This window comes from Rhinoderma darwinii, chromosome 4 (genome assembly GCF_050947455.1).
Source record: "Rhinoderma darwinii isolate aRhiDar2 chromosome 4, aRhiDar2.hap1, whole genome shotgun sequence".
NCBI classification, from domain to species: Eukaryota; Metazoa; Chordata; class Amphibia; order Anura; family Rhinodermatidae; genus Rhinoderma; species Rhinoderma darwinii.
Window position 1 is genome coordinate 197,191,071 of NC_134690.1, and position 26,748 is coordinate 197,217,818.

Here is a 26,748-nt window from a genome sequence, read left to right on the forward strand (position 1 = left end):
GGGCAGAAAAGCATAACAGAAATATTACACTAATCGGCAGCCACTTGTCTCTATCAATCACTGATAAAGAAAAGAGGCTGCTGATTAAAAATAAAATAAAAATCAGTTCATACGTACCCGGTCGTTGTCTTGGTGACGAGTCCCTCTTCTTCCTCCCTCCAGTCCGACCTTCCTGTATGACGCGGCAGCCTGTGATTGGCTGCAGAGGCCGCTGCAGCCTGTGATTGGCTGCAGGGGAGGTCACGTGGGATGAAGCGTCATCCCTGGAGGCCGGCCTTCTAGCGTCATCCTGACGTGCGTGACCGCCACTACAGCCTGTGATTGGCTGCAGCGGCGACATGGATGAAACGTCATCGCTGGAGGCCGGACAGGAGGAAAGTAAGTATGAATTTTTTATTTTTTTTTATTACATTAAAATTGTATTTTCCGAGCGCCGAGCCTGGTACTGTCCAGGGTGCTGAAAGAGTTACCGCCTATCAGTGCAGCCCATTAACTCTTTAAGCACCCTGGACAGTACCATGCTCGGCGCGCGGAAACACGGAGTGCACACGGCCGCTAAAACGGCCACACGGATCCGTCACAAACGGACGTGAAAAATGTGTCGGAAGTGTGCACGAGGCCTTAGGAGTAGGGTGCAACAGACTGAAGTGACCCATGTTTTGAATAATACCATTCAGTCTCTGGCTGATTGGCATGAAGCTCAGGAACTACTGCAGAAGCATCTACTGGAGATGGCTGAAAATAAGAGGATGTTTCAGAAACTGCGCTCTATTTCTGCCTCAAAATTCCGTTTGGAATTTTGAGGCAGATTTTCCTCTCCCTGCACGCCGATTTTCGCAGCGTTTTTCACCCGCAGCCAATGAGCGTCGCGGGCATAAAACGCCACGAAATACGCGTTCTCTGCCTCCCATTGAAGTCAATGGGAGGTCAGAGGCGTAAACGCCCGAAGATAGGGCATGTCCCTTCTTTGTCCCGCGAGACGGTTTTACCACTCGCGGAAAAAAGACGCCTCCGCCTCCCATTGAAATCAATGGTAGGCATTTTCGGGCCGTTTTTGACGAGTTTTGCGGCGCGGTTTCCGTGTAAAAAAACTAGTAAAAAAACTCTGTGTGAACATAGACTTATGCAGAAGGGGAAAAGGCGGGGCATATGCTTGCAATGGTGGCAAGAGCCTAGTATGGTCAGACGTATATTGCAACGATACAAAATGCTGATGGGGCCCTGGCATATGGTAATGCAGAAATAGCAGAGGTATTGAAATCTTATTACACCTCTTTATACAGTTTGCATGTTCATGTGTCTGAGACACAATTAGATACATATTTATCGGGTATCTCTTTACCATGTTTAGCTCCTAGTGATAAAGAAGTTTTGGAGACTCCTTTAACCTTGGAAGAGTTGCAGGAAGCGGTGGCATCTTTAGCTAATGGCAAAGCTCTGTGATCGGATGGCCTGCCGGCGAAAATTTTTAAAAAATTGGGTGACATACTCCTGCCGAATCTTTTGGATGTTTTTACATCTGCTGTTAGAGACCAGGGTTTACCTGACACTATGAGAGAAGCGGTGATAGTGGTTCTTTTGAAACCTGGTAAGGATCCCTTGTTGGCAGACTCTTATAGACCAATATCTTTGTTGCCTATGGACATTAAAATGATTGCTAAGGCTATAGGTATACGCCTTTCCAGAATTATCACCTCAATAATACACCCTGATCAAACTGGCTTTATGCCTACGGTTATTTTTGAATTTACAACTCCCAGCTGACCACTCAGGTAGAAGGGTGCTTTGCTCTTTATACACAGCAAAGGCCTTCGATAGTGTGGAATGGGCACACTTCTGGGCAGTACTTAAAAAAAAAATGTGCTTTGGGGACTCGTTTATTTCCTGGATTCGGATGCTATAAGATAGACCTGGGGCTAGAATTAGAGTAAATAACTTCATGACGGCTGCATTTCCGTTAGGTAGGGGTACACGGCAGGGTTGCCCGCTTTATCCGTTTATTTTTGCCATTAGCCGTATTGATTAGGGGTTCTGTTGACATTGTCCGGTTCCGTCATGGAGAGCAGGAGGTTAAACTGGCGTTATACGCTGATGACATGCTACTGTTTCTGGAGGATGATGCGGCCTCTTTGGATGCAGCTATGTTTGCAATTAGGGAGTTTGGTCGGTTCTCCGGATTGACCATTAACTGGTCCAAGTCTGTCCTGATGAAGGTGGGTGACACACGCACATGCACACGCGCGCCATGTGCAGATCTCCCAATAAAATGTGTCACCTCTAAATATCTAGAAGTGGAAAGATCTATGAAACTGGAGGAATTTGAACGATTGAATTTAACCCCCTTACTGGCCCGATTTAAACTTAAGCTGGATGTGTGGCATAAATTGTATCTCTGTCATTGGCACATGTAATTTAATTAAAATGATATGGATGCCTCAACTGCTATATCTTTTACACAATGCACCAATATGGTTACCTCAGCGGTTCTTTTACAAGATTAATAGTCTATTTAGCTCTCTGATATGGAACACGGGGCATGTGCGCATAAAATTTGAGAATTTACAGAGAGATAAGGCAGACGGAGGTCTGGCATTTCCTAACCCCCGATTTGTATTATCTGGCTTCTCGGTTGCAGCATCTCAGAGGGTGGGATATTGATGACTCGGTAGATTCCAATAGGCTGCTCTTACAACTTTTCCTATGTTCAGACTCTTTATATAAGGCATTAGAGGCCCATAAATTAAAAAAACAGCATACTAAGAATTATCCAACGCTGTATTTGATGCACAAAATATGGTGGAGTGTTAGAAATGTTCAAGGTATCACAGGTTGTACACAATATACGGCAGCCCAGAAAGATGGATGAATAAACCTCTATATAAACCCCTTTAGTTTTACTTAATGTAGCCTCCTGACGAAGCCGGTCTGTTGGGGCGAAACGCGCGTCCAGGCGTCTATTCATCAATCTTTCTGGGCTGCCGGTTCCGCTCCCCATCATGTCTCAGGGTATGTGTTTGCCTTTATTTTTCTATTATTGATTTCTCCTGACAAATCATTCTAGTTCATCATTCTGGCCTCTTGTGCCTGCTTTTCATGTCAGGATTTTTCAAGTTTATTTCTGTGCACTATATATGCAGTTAGGCAGCACTTCATTATATGTGGTTATGGTCATTCCATACGCACGTTTTATTTATCTTTCCCTGTGGGTTATGTGAGCGGTTCTCGGCCACTCATGTTTGGTTGACTCTGTCAATGTTTTTTTTACATCTGACCTCACGGTCTATATATCCGTATATGGTTCATCCTTTTTTTATTCCGTATTATGTCATTTTGTATTGTATTCAATAAAGATTTTTGTACTTTTGAATATAATTTAGTATATTATTTCTTTAGGGGCTATGTTCCCTTGTGGTTCACGTTTAGGTTGTCTACTTGTATAAAAGGGACCCCTGTTTACGCCATTGTTTTGAGGTTTTTGTAGGTTGTTCATTTCCATTATTAGGGAAGTCTGAAATCCTTATTATGTAGCTAGTGCGACTACAGAGTCTCATGAGGACTGTGTAATAATTAATTTCCCTGCGGTGGCTATGCAGGGGAATTGAACACTTGCTGCTAGTTTCCTCTACAGTTTACAGCCTATTCAATCTGCAAATAAGTTAGCCTAGACTAGATGTATATGGTCATGTAAGTGCAGAAACCGGCAGCTTGAGAAGTTTTCAACTAATTGACTGTTCAATCCCTTTTCTTTTTCCTGACAGAGCACAGAGCAGATTGAACCTTTTCCACATTGCACGTCTGGCGTAAAAGAAAATAAAAGCAAGACAAGATGCCAAAACTGTGGAGATGCACAAAAACTTTCCAGACAAAGCACTTTGTTTTCTGAATCACCTGCTTCCTTATCTAGGCCGTCAATACATCACAGTGCAGCAAAAGACAAGTCTATCAGCAAAGGGTTAAATACTAAGGACTTCTATGGCTCTTCCTATAGCAAAATTACAATGGACTCCATGTTAAAAAATGATTCTCCAAGGTGGAGTCATCCAGTAAATGGAAAAATTGGACTTTCCACAGAAGCTAATTTATCCAAGATTACAAAAAGTGCGAGACTAAAAAGTAGTAGATTGTCAGAAACAAATGACACAAGTAAGCCTATTTTGTTTACCGTTTTACTGTTAAAGGTGTTGTAAAGCTTTGTAATATATCTTAAGAAGGGCTCATTCAGACGAGCGTGATTCTCATCCGTGTGCGGTCCGTTGAAATAATGCACAGCACACGGATTGATTTCAATATTCAGACATGCGTGAGTTTTCACGCAGCGAATGTCTGTTGCATGAAACTCACTACATCTCCTGTATTGGTGCGTGTTCACGCACCTAATCGCCCATTGAAGTCTATGGGTGCGACATCGGCGTGCTGTCCGTGTTTCACGCATCAAATACATAGAAAAACAGAGAAATAAACGGAAAAAAAATAATTGCTTAATATAAACGCATGCCACACGCATTGCACACGGACAAGAAATGTATGAAAAACGCTGAGTTTTTTACGCGTGCAAATTGGACACACACGTCTGAATTTAGCCTTGGGGAAAGTGACCCCTTCCAGCAGCCTGTAGGTCCCCATCCCTGCCTGCATGATGTCTGTAGGACTGAATCACACACGCATTTTTTTATGCAGTTTTTTTGAGGTAAACACTGAAGTGGATACAAAAAGAGGAGACTGATTTGTCTCCTCTCTTTACTTCCATTTCTGTTTTTGGCTAAAAAAAAACAACAACAAAAAACTTCTTCAAAAACTGCTCATAAACCTCTTTAGTCTGTAAAACGACACCAAACATTTCTGGCTACAATACCTCTTACACATATATACAGCTGCCTTGATGCACTATGCAAATGTGCCATCACAGCCCCGAAAGAGGCTGCTGTATTTTAATGATGCAGCACACTTGTCAAGCAAGCCGCAGTCCCTACACACTGACACTGTCCAATCAGCGCTGTTAGTGTGAGACACACCCTATAGACAAGCGGAATGGTAACACCCATTTTTCAATTTATTCATACATTTCCAGGAGGAAAAACCGAGGAATGGCAAAATATACAGTTCCAAGAAAATATACTCTAAAATGTATATATTATAGGGGATACAGGTATTTTTCGTAAAACAGGCATGTCAGAAGCGATGACTGGTCCTCTTTAAGTTAAATTTTAATAATGGGTGAAATGGGCTTTCTATATTGTGCTGATGTGCCATAAATATGTGATAAATGCAGTGCCCACCTCTGGGACCCTCACGTTTCTCTAGAATGGGGCGCCCCGACCCCATGTCCTACCTTTTCCTGCTGTCGCTGAGCTCCGGCTACTAAGTTATGAGGTGGCCAGGATGTTCGGAAACAGCCGAACGCATTTTGCTTCACTGCTATTGGAACTCCTATAGAAGTGAATAGGAGTTACGGAAACAGCATGTCACCGTGAGCTACGCGGTTTCTAGAAGTTGGGATCCGCGGAAACAGCTTTGCTCACTTTGCTACGCGATTTCCGTAAATCCCATGCACTCCTATGGGAGTTTTCGGAAACAGTAGCAAAAGGTGCTCGGATGTTTACAGAAAACCTGGCCACCTCATAAGTCAGTTGCTAGAGCCCAGTAGCAGAAGCTAGGACGTGGGTCAGGTTGATATGCCATAAATACAGTAAAATTGGCCATCATGCATAATAACTGTACAAAAAGTGTAACCGATTTACGTCATGCAGATTCCAGCTTTCCAGGTGTTTGCTAAGCAGGTCTTAAAATAAATGCCGCAATTGGTTGCTATGAGCAACACTGACATTTTGTTCTAACCGTTTTTATGCATAAACTCCATTGTTTTTTAATATGTTCAATTATCATTTTATTTACAGCTCAGAAACTTTTTTAATGCGCCATGTAATGGTATGATATGTTGAGTATATAACCATTTGTGAGGCACCTGAAAAGGTGGTGTGACTTGCTTTTCCTATTTTTTTTATAAGTTTAGTTAGAGACTAAAAACAAAAAGTCTGCCATTTATTTATTTTTTCCCTCTCTAGAAACCATGCCTGGGATGTGTCTGGCATTGCAATATCAAATACAGCCCATGGACAAGAGTGGTTCGATTTCAGGGGGGGGGGACGGGGACCATATACACAATTGGAAAGCTCTTGTAGTCAGACTCTGTATTGAACATTTTTTGAGCGCACTGTCTGCTAAGCAGTGGTCCAAGTATATTCAGGCTGCTGCTCCGCATCAGATGGAGTTGGCGACCCATGGTGTGACATGCTATAGTGAAGAAGGGTTGGTGCTGCTTCTAGTGCGGGGACGGGGAGGTGAAATGTCTCTCAATCCATTTCATTGGTATGTTAATTTTTTTGCAAGTACTTTATTTTGTTTGTTTTTTTGGCTTTTTTATGTTCAGGAAGAGTTATGGGGTGGCTGAAGACTTTATTTTCGCACTCCCTGTTTAAGTACTGTTTTAAACTATTACTTTTGGAAGAGTATTCTTTGCATGATGCCCATTTTTGTGTGAAATCTTAGCACTACGGTTGCACGATGCATCGAAATATCAATACTATGTATATGCTGTGCAACCTTAAAATGGTTCAATCCCATGAATTCATGTTTCGATACGAAGTTGTGCGGCCGCGCAGCTTCATATTATAATACATGAATTTAGTGACTAGCATGATGTGACACGGACGGCACCAAACTAATGAGCAGCAGCGCCAACGCTGAAGGCCGAGAACATGGCACGTGCACTGCACAGTGGACCCATGTTCTCTGTCTCCAGTGCCTGTCGCTCATAAGTGTGCCCGCACAATCAGGAGCGTGGCAATAGCTGTAATACACAGCCGCAGACCCGCTCTAACGGCGGACGTCAGAGAAATTTCTGATCTCTGCCGGTATCCCCTTGAATACCACAATCAAAGCTGACCATGACATTCAAAGGGAAAATCGCATCATAGGGAATCCCTGTGATGCTATCGAGGGACAGATCTTATATGGACAGACAGCCCAGGTTCTGACTATATTTCCCGTTGTTGGGGCATACTTGGGTATAGAGTAAAATTAATTTAAAAAAAAAAGGAATGTTTAATAGAAAACCTGTAAAAATACACAAATGCACAGTTTTTACAATAAACATGATTAAAATAGAAGTTCCAAAACATGAAATAATATACACATTTGGAATCGTCGCGACTATAAAAACCTGCACAACAAATTCATAGCATCATTTATATCCGTGTATGCTGTAAAAAAAAAAATTGACTTTTTATATAGATTAAACAATATCTTAAATGCACCAAAAAGCGTCTCCTACAGCTACGTTGACCCAAATATTGTTCTGTCCTCAAGGCCAAAAATGGCCGTGTCCTCTAGTAGTTAACCCCAATGTTGCCATTATGTGAGGGAAATTATGGGGTCGCTTATTAATGTGAGGCACAAGGTGTTATGAATGTTGAACCTTCATGTGCCTCACATTAAAGGGGTTGTCCGAGATCCCAACATTTTTTCAAAAACTGTGTCATACATTACCCCTTATACAGACAACCTAAATAAAGCATTATTTTTAAAAAAAATTCTACTTAGCACATTTCTTCTTTGAATTCAGCACAGTTTGTTTACATGCAGTTCAGCTCTGGTTTGTTGATCTTTCCTTGTGATGAAACTTTTTTCCCGTGCACGCTCATTGCAGGCTGCAATGAGCGTGCACGTACCTTCCAAGAGTTCATGTGAGCTGTCCTTGCTCATCCCGCTGACATCCTTCACTGGACTTGTCTCCTTGCTGACATTCTTGAAGGATGATGAGCAAATGTTCCCCCCCCCCCCCCATTATGTTTTTCACATTTATGTTTTCTTTCTCTTTTCAGGTCTATAAACCTCTTCGTGTCTACCCTCACCCTCGTCCACCCTCACCCTCGTCCACCCTCACCCTCGTCCACCCTCCTCTATCTCATGTCTCTCTCCACTAAGGCCATGTTCACACAGAGTTTTTTTGCAAGAGGAATATCTGCCTCAAAATTCCGTCTTGAAGTTTGCGGCAGATTTACCTCTCCCTGCACGTTGATTTTTGCGTAGTTTTTCCCGGCGTTTTTTGTGCGCTGTTTGCGTATTTGTTTGCCGCTTTGTTCGGGGCGTTTTTCGCTTCGTTTATCTTGGCGTTTTTTGCTTGTTTGTTTTGCGTCTTTTTTTGCGATGATTTTGCTGTGTTTTCCATTGCGTTTATCGTAGCCTTTTTCACGTCGTTTATCATTTCTTTTTTTGCGTCGTTGTTTGCGCCTATTTTTGCTGCGTTTTTCGTTGCGTCTTTCGTGGCGTTTTCCCAGTTGATTTTCGCTGCGTTCTTTGCCTCTGTTTGCGGCGTTTCTCGCGTCTTTTTCCGCGATGTTTTTCGCAGCTTTTTCCGTGGCGTTTATCGTAGCCTTTTTTGCATCGTTTTTCACGTCTTTTTTTTTTCGTTTTTTTTTCTGCGTTTTTCATTGCGTCTTTCGTGTCGTTTTCCCTGTCGTTTTTCGTGGCGTTCTTTGCCTCTTTGTTTGGGGCTTTTTTCGCGGCTTTATTTGTGATGTTTTTCGCAGCATTTATCGTAGCCTTTTCGGCGTTTTTTTTTTGCGTCCGTTTTTTGCGGCGTTGTTTGTGGCTTTTTTTGCTGCGTTTTTTGCGGCTTTTTTTGCTGCGTTTTTTGCGTCGTTTTCCGTGGCGTTTTTCGTCCGCGGCAATTGAGCGCCGCAGGCATAAAACAACGCGAAATACGCTTTCTCTGCCTCCCATTGAAGTCAATGGGAGGTCAGAGGCGTAAACGCCCGAAGATGGAGCATGTTGCTTCTTTTTCCCGCAAGGCAGTTTTAATGCTCGATTTTAATGCTTGTTACAACAAATTGCAGCATAAATCACGCACCAAACACGCTTGTTTGGTGCATGGTTTTCACGCATGCATCTACTTGAGTGTAGGTGCATGATAACGCACCAATAGAGGACATGCAGTATGTTTCACGCAGCGGACTCTCGCTGCGTGAAAACGGCCACATTGAAATAAATGGGTCGCGTGTGCTGTGCGTGGTTTCGACGTGGTGTGAATGGGGCCTTATGCGCGATTTAAACTAGCGTGAATCTAGTCTGTGTGCTGTGCTTTGAAAAAACGCACAACACATGCAACCCATTTATTTCAATGGGGCCGTTGACACATGTGTGACTTTTCACGCAGCGAGAGTCCGCTGCGTGAAACATACTGCATGTCCTCTATTGGTGCGTTATCATGCACCTACACTCACATTGAAGTCAATGCATGCGTGAAAACCACAAACAGCACACACGTGTTTGGTGCGTGATTTACACAGCAATTTGTTGTAAAAAAGAAGAAAAAAATGGGCTGGCTTTGTGAGTGCGTGAATAACACATGACAATCGAAAAGCACACTGATGCATAAGGGCGGATTTAAACGAGCGTGTGCGTTTTGCGCGCACAAATACGGTGGCGTTTTGCGTGCGCAAAATGCACTTGACAGCTCCGTGTCATGTTCATACGGATGCGCGGCTGCGGTTTTCGCGCAGCCGCCATCATTATGACACTCTGGATGTTTGTAGCACGTGGTGCTTTTCTGTTTACATTCATTATTTTACTGCTGTTGCCCGAATCACGCTCGTCCCACGGAAGTGGTTCCATGGGATGCGCCTGATTTTCACGCACCTATTGACTTCAATGGGTGCGCGATGCTCGAAAAACGCAGAAATATAGAACATGTCGCGAGTTTACGCAGCGGACTCACGCTGCGTAAAATTCACGGACTGTCTGCACTGCCCCATAGACTTGCATAGGTCTGTGCGACCCGCGTGAATACCACGTGGGTTGCACGGACGTATAGCACGTTCGTGTTAATCCGCCCTAACGCAAACACACGGATGGGATTGACCCAAGTTTTTCACGCGCGGAAAATACACACGCTAGTGTGCGTGAAGCCTTACTAATGGACGCTGTTAGACAGTGGCCATTAATAATGAACTAATAATAAATTTTTAAATAAATGAGAAGGACATAGAAAAAATATTGTAATAAAATAACACACACAACACTGGTTAACAATTTTATTAAAAATAAAAAAGGTGTCATTGAAGTAGTCCTTGAACTTGATGTAGTACCAAGGACCCAACCTGTAAAAAACACATAACTAAGGAAAAAAAAAAAAGAGGGATGCTTAGATACACTGCTCATGTGTGATACTGTTAGACCATGTATCTAAGTCTACCACAAGGTAACCTTAGTAACATTACCCAAGCAGACAGTGTCACACATGGGCCATGTATCTAAGAATACCACATGTTAGGCTTAGATACAGGGCCCCAAAACACTAATCTTAGGGTATGTTCACACGGCAGCGTCCATAACGGCCGAAATTACGGGGCTGTTTTCAGGAGAAAACAGCCCTGTCGTTTCAGCCGTAACGGCATGTGCAGGCGCTTGAACGCCGCGTCCATTACGGACGTAACTGTAGCTGGTTTTCCATGTAGTCCATGGAAAACGGCTCCATTTACGTCTGAAGAAGTGACATGACACTTCTTTGGCGCGGACGTCTATTTACGCGCCGTCTTTCGACAGCGACGTGTAAATATACGCCTCGTGTGAACAGACAAACGTCTGCCCATTGCTTTCAATGGGCAGATGTTTGCCAACGATTTGAAGCCGTAATTTCGGACGTAATTCGGGGGTTAATACGCCCGAATTACGTCCGTAAATAGGCCGTGTGAACATACCCTTATACAGGAATAAAAAGAATGTCATCTGGGGTCCTGTATCTAAGCCTACATTGTGTTAGGCTTAGATACAGGCTCCATGTGTGACACTGTTTGTTAGACCCTGTATCTAAGCCTAACAATGTAGGCTTAGATACAGGACCCCAGAAGATCTTATCTAGTTCAGGACGGGGCACCGTTTAGCCATTTTTAGCACGTTAGTTAAATGGCTATAACTTTTTTATTTGTTGGGCTAACAACGTTATTTTTGCGACGTTTTTTCCGTAGACAATGCAGGTTTATTTTTTTATCGTTTTTATACACACCTTTTTTGCCATTTTAGACTTTTCATTCATAAAGTTTGAAAATAGTAAAAAAATAAGCTTTTTTACGTTTCAGCTATTTTTTTTGGTAATAACATAGTTTTACCCTAAAATAGACCTTTTATTTGTGATCGTCATTGTCTACCGTAAATTTTTATATATTACATGTCTATATTAGGGTAATTGGGTCAGCGCTAGCGTTACAAAAATGATTGGCGGGGGGGAACGGTATTTTTTTGGGGTGGGTATTTTATGTGTATTTATTATTTAAATTTTTTTTGTACTTTACTATTTTTTTATTATTATTGTCTGTCCCTCAAAGGTCAAAAAAGACCTTTGGGGAACATTATATTTTTTTTACACCATCTTTTCCACTGTAACTGGAGCTGCACAGCAGATCCAGTTACAGGGGAAATCAGCCCTCTCATAGTGACGATTGTCACTAATAGGGCTGTGCTGGGTCTGATTAGACCCAGCAGCAGTCTGCCACTAACGGTACCCGGTGATCATGTGACCAGTCACATGATCACCGGGAGGAATAGAGACAGCGCCGCTGCTGCTGTCTCTATTCCTATACACAGCGTTCATTGAACGCTGTGTAAGAAGACATCGGAGAAGACAGAAGCAGCGAAAGCTGCTTCTATCTTCTCCTCCGGGTCCCCGGCAGTCACTGACAGCCGGAGACCCGACATTCCCGCAGGTGCCGTCCCTCTTCACTTTTTTCACTGTGAACACGCATAGGCGCGCTCACAGTGAAAAAAAGCTGCATAGGCTGGGCGGGCACCCGCAGAAACGACACGTCTCCAGTGACGTGTCGTGTCCCATCCGAGGTCTCGCTGGGGCGAGACCATGTGATCGGGACACGACAGTGGAAGAGGAAGAAAACGTGACGTCAGAAGACAGGTGATCGGAAGAAAAGAGCTGCCAGAACGGAGAACAGAAGCAAGATTGCACAAGTAAGTATATTAGGGAATATTTAATGTGTGTATTGTGTGTTTAACTTTTAAATAAAAATTTATCTCGGACAACCCCTTTAACAGTAATTAACCCCATCAGGTACCTCACACATTAACCTTATGTTATCCCTTATGACTGAGGTACATGATGGGGTTAATTACTGTTAATGTGAGGCACATGGAGGTTCAAAGTTCCAAACACTATGCCTCACATCAGAGTATGGAAGGACTTTTTATCTTTGTGGGTTGTTTTGTTGTTTTTTTTAATATTATTATTGTTGTTGGCAATGTTTAGCTTTGGTATAGAAAATTGCAAAACTACACAACGTATCGGTATTCAAGTCCAAATTCTGGTATTGTGATAACCTTACTTAGCACTTGTCTGTATTAACATCTTTTTTTTATTTTTTAACTGTTTCTTTTTCTATACCAGTTATCCTGTCTAGTGACGATGAAGATAATATTAGCACTGGAAATACAAGCAGGATAGAGAGCATCTCTCCCCAGCCTGCAGATTCAGCTTGTTCCTCTCCTGTCCCATCATCTGGGAAAGTAGAAGCAGCTCTGAGAGAAAATAGTTTAGTTGATAACAAATATAGTAGTCCGCCTGAGCCTGAGCTACCGGTCACCATCCCGAGGAAAGCCAGAATGAAGGATCAGGTAGAGAAGCGTTTCCATTCATAATTAATGTAACATTTTCCAAAATATACATCGTTGTTCAGTCTTATAGATTCTCATTTTTCTTTGAAACAAGTTTGGAATTGATTTTCTATAACCAGCTTCTGAATGCCATGTCAGTGTTGTTTTTTATTTTGATTGGTCAGTACTAATTCTCCTAATTGAATTCACAGTTTGGCAATTCTGTTGCCACAACTCCTGTAAAGCGTCGTAAAGTTTCCCAATCAGAGTTGCCTATTGAATCGACCAACATGTTACAAAGTTCTGTAAAGCCTTGTGAAAGCGTGATCCTTGTTTGTCGAAATGTGCGTATAGGGACACTTTACCGAACAATAACCGAGCCTGTTGTGGTGAGTGGACAATGACAAAATGTTCTGAAAATAGTAATTTCTTTATGTCTGACAAAAAAAAAAAAAGTTTAATTGAACCCCTTTGTGTATATAATGTTTTAAAGTAGCCGTTCCTTTTGATAATTCATGTGTAGTTTTTCTATGTAAAGTTCATATCTATCTAGTGGTTATGGTTAACCAGCGTCCAAATGTATTTTCTAGGATGTTCAGAACTATTATCAGAAACACCGCGCATAGAAGCCAAAGCATTACAATACAATTCCAAAAATCAACATCTGTCGGCTGTTGACATATATACAATACTGGTTGTAGAATTCCATTTGCATTCTACTGACAGACTTAAAGAGCACCGATCGGTTCTAAGACCAGCATAAAAATTATTAGTAGATAACATTCCTCAAATATTTATCATTAGCAGAGCTATATACTCGTATTTTTTCGAATAGGTTTCTAATACAACCCAATAAAGAACCCATCACTAACTGAGGGCTAAATAATTCAATTATATAATATCAAAATTTAACTTTTATTCAAACCTTTTAAAAGGTATGTATTTCTTTGTTAATTTATTATAGATAATGTGCTCATGATTAAAACCGGTCATGGACTATCTCCTTGTATCAATTCTTAGGATCTACTAGATATATCCTCCTCCTCGTTGGATAAATTGCGGCAGAACTCTAACCTGATTTCGTGATTTCAAATGTGCACATTTTAAATCCTTTCACCTGCAGCGTTCTGCAGCAATTTATCCATTGAGGGATGGTATATCTGGTATATTACAGAATCTTGGTTTTTCAGACTTGTAATAAGATTTCCCTGTGTATTATGCAGCCTAGCTAGAGAAGGAGAAGGCAGCTGCTTGTAAAGGGTTAACCTGCTAGAGAAGAAGACAGCTCCTTGTAGAGGGTAAATCTGAATCCCTCACTACATGCACATAGAGCCAGCAGCAGCCGTACACTGAAGAGAAAGCTGTGACAGGATTTACCGCAGCTGCTTCTAGCCTTCTCCTACTCATGCTGCTCCAGAATACACAAAAATCCATTTCACATTGCTGCTAATAACATCCAGCAAGACAGCAGCAGATATCTTAACTGTGCGCACATGCTGAACAATCGGTCCCCCACCAACAAAGTCAACACTCCCAGCTTTGACGCAAGAAGTCTTAGGGTATGGCCACACGGTGCGACACTGACACGGTCGCAACGTAGCCAACAACCGCACTGGCGCTATGTAGGAGCGGCTGTCAAATACCTCGTTAAGGGGTATTCCGGTTACATGCTCATGTGCACTGCCTCTCCATTCATTCTTTATAGGAGCGCCGGAGATAGCCTAGTGCAGTGTTCGGCTGTTTCCGGCGCTGCCATAGAGAATGAATAGGGGGTAAGTTGTTGAAATGTGCAAAATCGTGCGGCCATAAAGGGTGTATTAATTCATGGGCGCACAATTTTTTCTGATAAAGAACGCGGGTAAACCGTCCAACATGTGGCCACTAACAGGCTGTTTGACAGCCGCACCGAACATGGTGCCGGGGCTGTTGTTAACCGCGTTGTGACCGTGTCAGGGCCGCTCCGTGTGGCCTTACCCTTACACAGCAGTCATAATCTACAGCTGACGTCTCCATTTCTTAAATTGTCAGAGCTTTTATTTGAAAATTAGAGAAGACATGTTTTTTATTTTTGTAATTATATATATATATATATATCATTTGAGAGAGGTTTTGTCTGACCGGTAACTCCCTTTTACAGCTGCAGTCATGTGTCGGTCATGCTGCTGCAGCCAGTCGCTGACTTCAGTGGTGATGCTGCTATGAATGGCCTGTGACCGCTAAGGTCAGAGATTGCCTGCAGCGTCATGTGACCGATGAACGGCATTTGACTGCTGCTGTAGCTTCGGGGACTGTAGCAGCCGCGAACGGGGCATCCGCGCTGGAACGGGGGGGCTTCATACGGTAAGTACCTGTTAGTTTGTTATGTTATACCCTCCCCTGTCCTCCTGTAAAATATGAAAACTCCCAGGTAACCCCTTAAATGAGATGTAAAAATGTAACTTCAAGTTTAAACCGAAAATTCTGATTTTGCCATACGTTTAGACTTCTGTGTGCTGCATGCTTGTTTGACCATCCGCCATATTCCCTGACTTCTCCATAAACATACACACATAAATTGTAAAGGAACTCTACGGGTAAATCTGGCACTTTGTTATGCCTAGTGAAGGGCCTATGAAGTTGGTGATTCTTTATTTGGTGTTCTTCATATACCTTGTCTCGTATACCCATCTCAGGCCCTGCACTAGGACATGTTTAATTTCAACCTGATGGGATTTATATTTATGTTAGCCATTGCTAAGTATTCTTGTAGAAAAAAGAGTGTCCTTCATTCTCAAGAAGTTTTTAACACCTTTACCCTCATGAATGCACATGCTTGTCGTGCACATTAACGCCTTCCCACAAAATGACGGGTCTGGTACGTCGGCATAACAAGCGGCTTCCCGCAATCCGACGTACCAGACCCGTCATGAAGATGAAGCGGGCACAGGAGCTGTGCGTGCTTCATCTTCAGCGGGTGAAGATGCCGCTGCCGTTTAAAACCTTCAATGCTCCCTCTGTACCCCCCACGCGACAGATCGCGGGTGGCGTTGGTTGCTATGGCAACCAGGAAGCCTAGCAACGGCTTCCTGGCTGCAGGGTATGGAATCCTGTTAGGTCCTGCCTAAGTCAGGACCTAATAGGTTAACTGTCAGATGGAAGATGACCGTTACAATACATTGCACTATTATACTGAAGATCAGGTCTTCAAGTCCCCAGGTAAGTGTAAGAAAAATAAATAAAAGTTTTATGTAATAAAACAATAATGTCCCTGTTTCCCTGATCAAGTAAAAAAAAGATTTAAAAAAAAAACTTTACACAATAGGTATTGCTGCATTCGGAACAGCCTGAACTATAAAAAATATCATGTTATTTTTACCGCACAGTGAAAACCGTAAATAAAAAACAATGACAGAATTTCTTTTTTTGGTCCCCTTGTCTCAGAAAAAAATGTAATTAAAAGTGATCAACAAGTCTCAAGTACCCCAAAATGTACTTATGAAAACTACAGTTTGTCAGACAAAAACCAAACCCTCCCACAGCGATATCAACTGAAAAATAAAAAAGTTATGGTTGTCAGAACATGGCGACACTAAAACATGTTTTTTATTAGAAAAGAGTATTTTTTTATTATTGGAAAGTAGTAAAACGGAAAAAAACAATATAAATTTGGTGTCGCTGTAATCGTATCGACCCACAGAATGAAGTTAACATGTTGTTTATACTGCACGGTGAACGCTGTAAAAAAGAATAAACAAAACAGTGGTAGAATTGCTGTTTTTTGGTTTCCTCGTCTCCCACAAAATGGAATAAATAGTGATAAAAAAAATCGCATGTACCCCAAAATGGAAACAATAAAAATGACAGCTCGATCCACAAAAAATAAGCCCTCACATAGCTCCGTCAACGAAAAAAATAACACGTTATAACCCGCAGAACTCGATGCTAAATGACAGCCAAGACTAATTTTTTAGGTCCAGTAGTTTTTCACTAGAATCCCCACATCATAATTTTATAGACCCCACAGGTGGACCCCGTAGGTGCAGCGGAGAGGAGGAAACTTTGTGGCCTTATATGGCTAGTGAAGAAGTCAAAGATTAGGCGATACTGGAGCGCAGATATATTGTAGAATACCCAAAAAACCCGGCCTTTGGATAAAGGATTGCTTCAAAGCGTACCACACCAATACATGGATTATCCATTTTATTATTCATTTAACCCATTATTACATCATCCTATTATGCCCTGATGTAGTTTACATATACCCTGATGTACTCCGCCCAGCTTACATATACCCTGATGTACTCCGCACAGCTTACATATACCCTGATGTACTCCGCCCAGCTTACATATACCCTGATGTACTCCACCCAGTTTACATATGCCCCCACATTATAAGCTGAAATTCCAGTAAAACCCCAAATAAAACTACTACCAAGCAAAATCTACGCTCCAAAAACCAAATGGCGGTCCTTCTGAGCCTGACGGTGTGCCCAAACAGCAGTTCATGACCACATGTGGGGTATTACTGTACTCTGGAGAACCCGCTTAACAATTTATGGGCTGTGTGTCTCCAGTGGCACAAGCTGGGCACAACACATTGGTCGCAGATGTCAAATGGCAATTTTCAATCTGCAACATCCACTGTGTACTCATTTCTGCAAAATGCCCACAATACCTCTAGATACATTTCTACAGGGATGTATTTTCCAAAATGGGGTAGTTTTTCAGGGCTTTCCACTGTACTGGTACCTTAGCTCAATGCAAGATGGTGTGCGAAAACTAATTTTGTAAAATCTCCACTCCAAAAGCCAAATGGTGCTCCTTCCCTTTAGAGCCTTGCTGTGTGTACAAATAGCAGTTTATGACAACATGTGGAGTATTGCCATACTCGGGAGAAATTGCTTTACAAATGTTGGGGGGGCTCCTTTATCCCTTGTGAAAATGAAAAAAAATCTACTTTTTAGTGGAATAAATGTTGATATTATTTTTTAGGCATAATTCAAATAAATTCTGCAAAAGACCTGTGGGGTTTAAATGCTCACTATACCACTAAATCGATTCCTTCAGGTGTGTGGTTTCCCAATTCGGGTCACTTTTGGGGGGCTCCTACTGGTTTGGCCCCGCAGGGGCTTTTGAAATGTGACATGGCACCTAAAAATCATTCCAACTGAATTTGAGCTCCAAATGGTGCTCCTTCCCTTCTGAGCCGTGCCGTGGGTCCAAACAGCAGTTTATGACCACTTATGGGGTATTGCCGTAATCGGGAGAAATTGCTTTTCAAATGTTTGGGCTCCTTTATTCCATGTAAAAATGTAAAATGTCTACGTTTTATCCGAAAAAATGTAGCTTTTCAATTTCATGGGGATCAAAATGCTCCCTATACCCCTAGGTAAACTCCTTCAGGGGTGTAGTTTCCCAAATGGGGTCAATTTTTGGGGTTTCCACTGATTTGGTCCTGCAGGGGCTTTGCAAATGTGACATGGCGCCGCAAACCATTCCCGCAAAATTTGAGCTCCAAAAGCTCCTTGCCTTCTAAGCCCTACCGTGGGTCAAAACAGCAGTTTATTGCCACATGTGGGGTATTGCTGTGCTCAGAAGAGGTTGCTTTACAAATTTTGGGGTCTTTTTTCTCCTTTATTTATTGGGAAAATGTAAAAATCTGAGCTAAAAGTACATTTTATTTGAAAAAAACGTAGATTTTCATTTTCACGGCCTAATTCCACTAAATTCAGCAAAGAAACTGTGGGGTCAAAATGCTTAGTATACCCGTCGATAAATTCCTTGAGGGGTGTAGTTTCCCAAATGGGGTCACTTTTGGGGGTTTTTCCTCTGTTTTAGTCCCACAGGGTCTTTGCAAATGCGACATGGCACCCGAAAACCATTGCAGCAAAACTTGAGCTCCAAAAGCCAAATGGTGCTCCTTCCCTTCTGAGCTCTGCCGCGTGTCCAAACAGCAGGTTATCACCACATATTGGATACTACCGTAATCGGGAGAAATTCCTTTTCAAATGTTGGGGTGTTTTTTGTCCTTGTAAATATTGAAAATTTCTACATTTTATTGGAAAACAATTTAGCTTTTCATTTTCACAGGCCTCATTACACAAAATTCAGCAAAAAAAAAAAAAACTGTGAGGTCAAAATGCTCACTATACCCCTAGATAAGTTCCTTGAGGGGTGTAGTTTCCAAAATGGGGTCACTTTTCTTCTTTTTTTTTTTTTTTTTTACTGTTTTGGTACAACAAGATCTCTCTGAACCTGACATGGTGCCTAAGGCCCCATGCACACGAACGTGCTTTTGCGGCCGCAATTCACCCGAAAATCCACGGGAGAATTGCGACCTCATTCATTCCTATGGGGCCATGCACACGACCGTGGTTTCCATGGTCCGTACATGGCCCAGGAGGCCGGAGCGCAGAAAGAACGGACATGTCTTATTACGGCCGTGTTCTGCGGTCCAGGCTCATAGGAAATAATGGCCACGGCCATGTTCACGGCCCGTGATTTGAGGTGACACTCCGCCCCCGGCCAACCCGAAAATCACGGCCGTGCTCATGGCTACGATCGTGTGCATGAGGACTGAAATATGTTGTAGTAAAAAGAAGACACAAAAATCATCTAGGTGCTCCTTTGCTTCTTAGGCCTTTGTTACAGTCCATAAGCACACTAGGGCCACATGTGAGATATTTCTAAAACCTGCAGATTGTGGGAGATAAAAATTGAGTTGCGTTTCTCTGCTAAAAACACTCTGTTACAGAAAAAAAAAGGATTAAATATGAACTTCTGCAAAAAAAAACAGAAATTTGTAAATTTTACCCCTACTTTGCTTTAATTCTTGCGAAACACCTAAAGGGTTAAGAAACTTTCTTAATGCTGCTTTGAATACTTTAAGGGGTGCAGTTTTTAGAATGGGGTGATTTATGGGGGCTTGTATTGTATGGATCCCTTCACTACTGAACTGGTCCATGAAAAAATAGCCTTTTGAAATTTTCTTGAATATGTGAGAAATTGCTGCTAAAGTTCTAAGCCTTGTAACATCCTAGAAAAAGAAAAGGATGTTCAAAATATTATGGAAATATAAAGTACACATGTGGGGGATGTGAAATAGTAACTATTTTGTGTAGTATTCCTGTCTGTTTTACAAGCAGATACATTTAAATTTGGAAAAGCGCTAATGAATTGTAATGAGGACAAATAAAGTAAATAATATCTTATGTATGTAGCCTTTCCACCTTCCCATGCTCTCTCTGCAGGCTTGTGTGGGCGGGGCATGGTAATAATGAAAGTAAAAATCCCAGCATGCATCATTCCCAGCACAGCACATCCTTCTCTGCCTGTCATCTTGTGATAACGCCACAGTCGGCAGCTTCACACTGTACAGCTGTATAATAAAGTGTGCCTCACTGTACACCCCAACAGTAGAATAGAAATGGTAGCAGCAGCACTCACAGTGTCAAGAGTGAATGGGTGAGAATCAAGTAGTCCCGATCCATGGACTATGTAATATAGAAAAAGACTCTTGCAGCACTCCAGTGGAAAGTAGAGAAAAACTTGATTTATTCAACCAATATCAAACAGTTCAACGTTTCAGTCCTGCAATAGGACCATAATCTACATCTCAGGTAGTGTTTCAGGCAGCATCTCTGATTGCCCTATAAATGTACAGAGAGAGTGGGAGAGACAATAGATAGATATTCATCTCTCAGCAGCGTCTCTAGTGGCAATTGTGATTGCTAGATAAATAGATAGATATGTCTCTTTTTCTCGCTCTTTCTTTTTCTCTCTCTCTTTTTTCTCCCTCCTTTTTTTCTCGCTCTTTTTCTATCTCTCTTTCTCTGTCTCTTTCGCTCTCTTTCGTGCGTTCTCTCTCACTTTTGTGCACTCTTTGTCTCTTTCGCGCGCTCTCTTTCTTTTGCGCGCTCTCTCTCTTTCGCTCTTTCTCTCTCTTTTGCTCTCTCTTTCGCGCGCTCTCTCTTTCTCTCTCTTGGGAATTTATTTACTGGGCATTTATGGGCCGGGCGGCATGGGCCCCCTAATGCCTGGTAGCCTGGCTAGCACTGGAGGGAGCCCTGGGGCTAGCGACAGCCACATTCACTTGTATCTGCGTCCTCAGGATGCAGATACAAATGAATACTATAGGTTACAGGCCACATTAGGCCTGCAGCCTATAAGGCACTGGGAAGACTCCCTGTGCAGGTCGGCGTGGTGACTTACTGCATGACGCTGGTCTGCGCAAGTGTCCCGCCCGCAGACTGCAGCGCTACGTCTGTCACAGGAGCAGGGCAAGATGAGTACAATATTTTTTTTGGGGGGGGCTTTGTAGCAATATACAGGGGGGATTGCTATATATACAAAGGGGAGTTCTGTGGCACTATATACAAAGGGGAGGGGTGTGTGGCACTATATACAAGGGGACTGTGTGGCACTACAAAAGGGGGAGCTGTGTGTGCATTATATTGCATGGGGGCAGCATTATATTGTATGAGTGCATCTATGTGGGCATTATACTGTATGGGGGCAGCTATTTTGCATTCTACTGTGTGGGAAGCACTTAGAGAGCATGATACTGTGTGGGCTGAACCGGGTGTATATGGGCGGGATTAAAATGAAAAAATGTTGTCCCTCTATGTGATTCTTAAAAGTTGTCCCTCTATGTGATTCTTAAAAGTTGTGAGGTATGTCAATGTTGCGCTGTTACATTGCAGCTATGATAGTGAATGTGGTTGCGTTGAGAGCCACTATATACAACAAACGTGACAGTTGACAGGAGTTCAAACCTGTTGAATTTATGTGCGACCACATTCACTATAATTACGGCTAGGACTACTTGGTGACTTTTCCCATGACACCCATCGCATGACTACCAGTATTCCATATAATGAAAGCGAATGGGGCCGCATTGCGACTTACAGCAACCGCCATAGCACAGTCACACAAAATCCAGCAGGTTTGGATATCTTGAGACAGTCTTGTCTCAGTTGCGGCAATGTACGGGTCGCAACCCGATCCAAATGCGCTTTCATTAGTAGCAGTGCAAGCAACTCGACACTGCTATCTTTGGCTGTGCAACAGATGACGTGGCCAAAGTCGCCATGTAGCCCTAGACTTAGTTACACATAGAAGCATATACACATATGTACTGTATGTATATATCTCACATTTATATATGTGATATATAGTGTAGATATATGAGATATATACATACTGTACAGATAGCTAGACATATATATATATATATATATTAGTATGTATGTATATATGTGTGTGTATATATTTATATCTCGCGTATATAGATGTGTGTATATATAGATATGTATATGATATATAGATATATAATGTACAGATATGAGATATATATGTACAGTATGTATATCTCATAAAAACGGCACATATATAAATATATATCATATATATGTACAGTACGTGTGTGTGTGTGTGTGTATATGTATGTATATATATATATATATATTTATACATTAAATATGTCACATATATAGAGATAGAGCTGAAGACATTATATTAGTAAGTATGTTATTTTTCTTTAACACACAATTTAAAAGCATTTTATAGTAAACTGGCCAACCCCTTTTAATGTCTAGGAAGTTGTCGGACAACCCCTATCCATCCGAAAGAGTCTCTGACTAATAAGCTGATCAACTGCTATCACCGGGATCCTACAAAAGGAGAGCCACTCTTTGCAGCAACTCTCCATTACATCCTTATGCTCTAATAGGACATATGGAAAGATTTTGTCTAAAGCAGACAATCCCTTTAAAGTGTATTTATCAGTATAATATGCTGCCCTGCATCTGCTTTAAATGGACACTGACTTTAAGCAACTAATTCTAATCTAGTAGTATACAGTGAAGGAAATAAGTATTTGATCCCTTGCTGATTTTGTAAGTTTGCCCACTGTCAAAGTCATGAACAGTCTAGAATTTTTAGGCTAGGTTAATTTTACCAGTGAGAGATAGATTATATTTAAAAAAAAACAGAAAATCACATAGTCAAAATTATATATATTTATTTGCATTGTGCCCAGAGAAATAAGTATTTGATCCCCTACCAAATATTAAGAGGTCAGCCTCCTCCAGACCAGTTACACGCTCCAAATCAACTTGGTGCCTGCATTAAAGACAGCTGTCTTACATGGTCACCTGTATAAAAGACTCCTGTCCACAGACTCAATTAATCAGTCTGACTCTAACCTCTACAAGATGGGCAAGACCAAAGAGCTTTCTAAGGATGTCAGGGACAAGATCATAGACCTGCACAAGGCTGGAATGGGCTACAAAACCATAAGTAAGACGCTGGGTGAGAAGGAGACAACTGTTGGTGCAATAGTAAGAAAATGGAAGACATACAAAATGACTGTCAATCGATATCGATCTGGGGCTCCATGCAAAATCTCACCTCGTGCGGTATCCTTGATCTTGAGGAAGGTGAGAGCTCAGCCGAAAACTACACGGGGGGAACTTGTTAATGATCTCAAGGCAGCTGGGACCACAGTCACCAAGAAAACCATTGGTAACACATTACGCCGTAATGGATTAAAATCCTACAGTGCCCGCAAGGTCCCCCTGCTCAAGAAGGCACATGTACAGGCCCGTCTGAAGTTTGCAAATGAACATCTGGATGATTCTGAGAGTGATTGGGAGAAGGTGCTGTGGTCAGATGAGACTAAAATTGAGCTCTTTGGCATTAACTCAACTCGCCGTGTTTGGAAGAGGAGAAATGCTGCCTATGACCCAAAGAACACCGTCCCCACTGTCAAGCATGGAGGTGGAAACATGTTTTGGGGGTGTTTCTCTGCTAAGGGCACAGGACTACTTCACCGCATCAATGGGAGAATGGATGGAGCCATGTACCGTCACATCCTGAGTGACAATCTCCTTCCCTCCACCAGGACATTAAAAATTGTTCGTGGCTGGGTCTTCCAGCACGACAATGACCCGAAACATACAGCCAAGGCAACAAAGGAGTGGCTCAAAAAGAAGCACATTAAGGTCATGGAGTGGCCTAGCCAGTCTCCAGACCTTAATCCCATTGAAAACTTATGGAGGGAGCTGAAGATTCGAGTTGCCAAGCGACAGCCTCGAAATCTTAATGATTTACAGATAATCTGCAAAGAGGAGTGGGCCAAAATTCCATCTAACATGTGTGCAAACCTCATCATCAACTACAAAAACCGTCTGACTGCTGTGCTTGCCAACAAGGGTTTTGCCACGAAGTATTAAGTCTTGTTTGCCAAAGGGATCAAATACTTATTTCTCTGTGCACAATGCAAATAAATATATATAATTGTGACTATGATTTTTGTTTTTTGTTTTTTTTAATATAATCTATCTCTCTCTGGTAAAATTAACCTAGCCTAAAAATTCTAGACTGTTCACGTCTTTGACAGTGGGCAAACTTACAAAATCAGCAAGGGATCAAATACTTATTTCCTTCACTGTACCTCATATAGATCAAATTTGTTATTTGCTTACTGTTAAAGGCTAACTAAACGTTCAACAAACTTCTGACATGTCAGAAGTTTTGATTGGTCGGGGTCTGAGCACTGAGACCCCCACCAATTGCTGAAACGAAGTGGCAAAAGTGCTCGGGTGAGCACTCAGTTGCTTCGTTTCTGTTCGGCTTTTTCTGGAAATTGATGTAGCGGTGTATAGTAAGGGTATGTTCACACGAGGGCGTCCGTTACGGCTGAAATTACGGGTATGTTTCAGCCTGAAAACATCCCCGTAATTTCAGCCGTACCGGCATGTGCAGGCGCTTGAAAGCCGCGTCAATTACGGCCGTAATTAGCGCTGCTATTCATTGGAGTCAATGAATAACGGCTCTAATTACGGCCAAAGAAGTGACAGGTCACTTCTTTGACGCGGGCGTCTATTTACGCGCCGTCTTTTGACAGCGGCGCGTAAATATACGCCTCGTGTGAACAGACAAACGTCTGCCCATTGCTTTCAATGGGCAGATGTTTGTCAGCGCTATTGAGGCGCTATTTTCGGGCGTAATTCGGGGCAAAAACGCCCGATTTACGTCCGTAAATAGGCCGTGTGAACATAGGGTATGTTCACACGCTTAACAAAAACTTCTGAAAATACGGAGAAATCCTCTGATTTTCAGTCGTTTTTGAAGCTGAAAGTGAATTTTTTAATTTGGAGCTTCTTTTCTGGCTTTTTTTGAGGCATTTTTTATAGTGTTCAATGGAAAATCAGCTCCAAAAAACGCCTCAAGAAGTGACATGCACTTCTTTTTGCGGAGCGTCTTTTTTCTCTCCGTTTTTTAAAATAGCGGCGTGAAAAGACGCCCCGTATGAACTAAATGCTGTTTTTCCCATTGATTTCAATGGGCAGATGTTTGTAGGCGTTCAGCTTCCGTTTCTTTCAGGCGTTTTTTCGAGGCGTAAACGCCCTGAAATACGCCTGAAAACACTGCGTGTGAACATACCCCTACATTTATTTCAAATGTCTCACCATTGCCCTGCAATGCAAGCTGCCTGCGTATGCTGATGGCAGACAGGGAAATGATATGCTGAGTTTTTAGTTGTTTTTTTCTTACTTCTAAAATGCATTGATTTATAGTAAAGGTATATTCACACGCGCCACATTTGTTATAGAAATTTTCTGTGACTGAAAATCTGTTCCATAAATGGGGTTGTTTCCGCTGCGCATGTGTGTGATTTTTACAAACGCTATTCCGATGCATGAGGGTCGACAATGGAAATCTGCCACGTGAGCACATACACTGGGTAGAAATAAAGATAAGATAAATGATATTAGTTCTAAGAGTGCTCGATAAATCCCAAGAGACTAGTGACCAGTGCGCTTAGGAATTTTGCTGCAATAAGAGGAAAATGTTTTTATTTATTCGTGTAGTTGATTTGTCTACATATTTATTAAATGGTCATTTGTCTTTTTTTTTTCCCCAGTTTTGTGTAGACTTCATAAAGATAGTACTGGAAGGTAAGCAATTCTGTTCATCTGCTTTATTAATTTTAACATTCGCATGTAGTTAAGTTGGAAATCTTTATAAGCGACTGGTGGAACGGAAGGTCACGAGGCGAGTCTTGTCAAAGATTTATTTCTTTTATTTTTTTTTACTAGTTTTGAACATCTACAATTTCATCAAATAGATACGATTTTGCAAAACGCTTTAACCTCTCCTTGTACAGTGCTGACCTCCACTTTGTTTATATACCTTGCCCTGCTGCGCAGAGACACTGGTTTTCTCCCTGTACGGCATTTACCAATGAGATGGGTCACCACAAACTGCCCATTTTGAGACATAAAAGGCAAACAGACACTGACAATCTATAGCAAAAAAGACTGTAAAAATATAGACTTCGTTCTTGTAAATAACAATTACAAAAGTAGGACATGGTTGATTCCAAGATGAAATCATTTCTTTGAAATAATACTCAACCCCATAAAAAATATAATTAAAAATGAAACCCTGAAATTGACCGGCAGCAATTTAAAGAATGATAAAATATATGTTTAGGTGAGTATCTACATACTAAGTTGCCTGAGTCTGTGTGGACAATGATGTGAGTGGAGACGTCTTTATGACAACACTGCAGAATGTCTCAGTAGTGCAGCCTCCAGCAATTATATTTGGGCGTGGTTAAAGGCAACCGCAAGGGAGAAAAGAAAACCTGGACCGCACATCCGCTTGCTGTACTTGATCTATTGTGGCTCCGCAAAATAAAATGTACGAACGTGAGGTTCTTAGTAAATATTTTGATCAAACTGTATAAGCTCACTCGCCACTTCACAGCGACCTCTTTGGAGTGGGTCCCTACTCTACTAAGTGTAGTATTCCATGGCAACCAATGACGCTGCAACACACCACCTGCAGAGGGAGCAACCAACCCATAGTTGAAGGCAATATACATTCAATAATTGACGGTGGCTCCCACTGTCCAATTTCTGCTGTCAGAGAAAAGAAGGCTCAGGTATGTGGTATTGGACACCAGGGGGCGATAGCTGTTAGCAGACAGTTATCATTTATGTATAACCAGCTTTATATAGAAAAAAAACTTTTTCGATTCACGAAGTTCTACACAAGACAGGCCTTTTATTATTTCACTTCTGGAAGGTCCTCTGATGTGGCCAA

At 41.9% G+C, this 26,748-nt stretch overlaps 1 protein-coding gene across 4 annotated transcripts in view; it reads left to right on the forward strand.

The window, feature by feature from the left end:
• Positions 1-26,748, forward strand: part of SENP6 (SUMO specific peptidase 6) — a 123,445-nt gene that overhangs the window by 56,161 nt on the left and 40,536 nt on the right. For all 4 annotated transcript variants that reach the window (XM_075862040.1, XM_075862039.1, XM_075862041.1 and 1 more), the window contains 4 exons: positions 3,759-4,143; positions 12,449-12,675; positions 12,867-13,043; positions 25,562-25,595. In XM_075862040.1, coding sequence (XP_075718155.1) covers positions 3,759-4,143; positions 12,449-12,675; positions 12,867-13,043; positions 25,562-25,595 — 823 coding nt within the window. The remainder of the gene's footprint in view (positions 1-3,758; positions 4,144-12,448; positions 12,676-12,866; positions 13,044-25,561; positions 25,596-26,748) is intronic.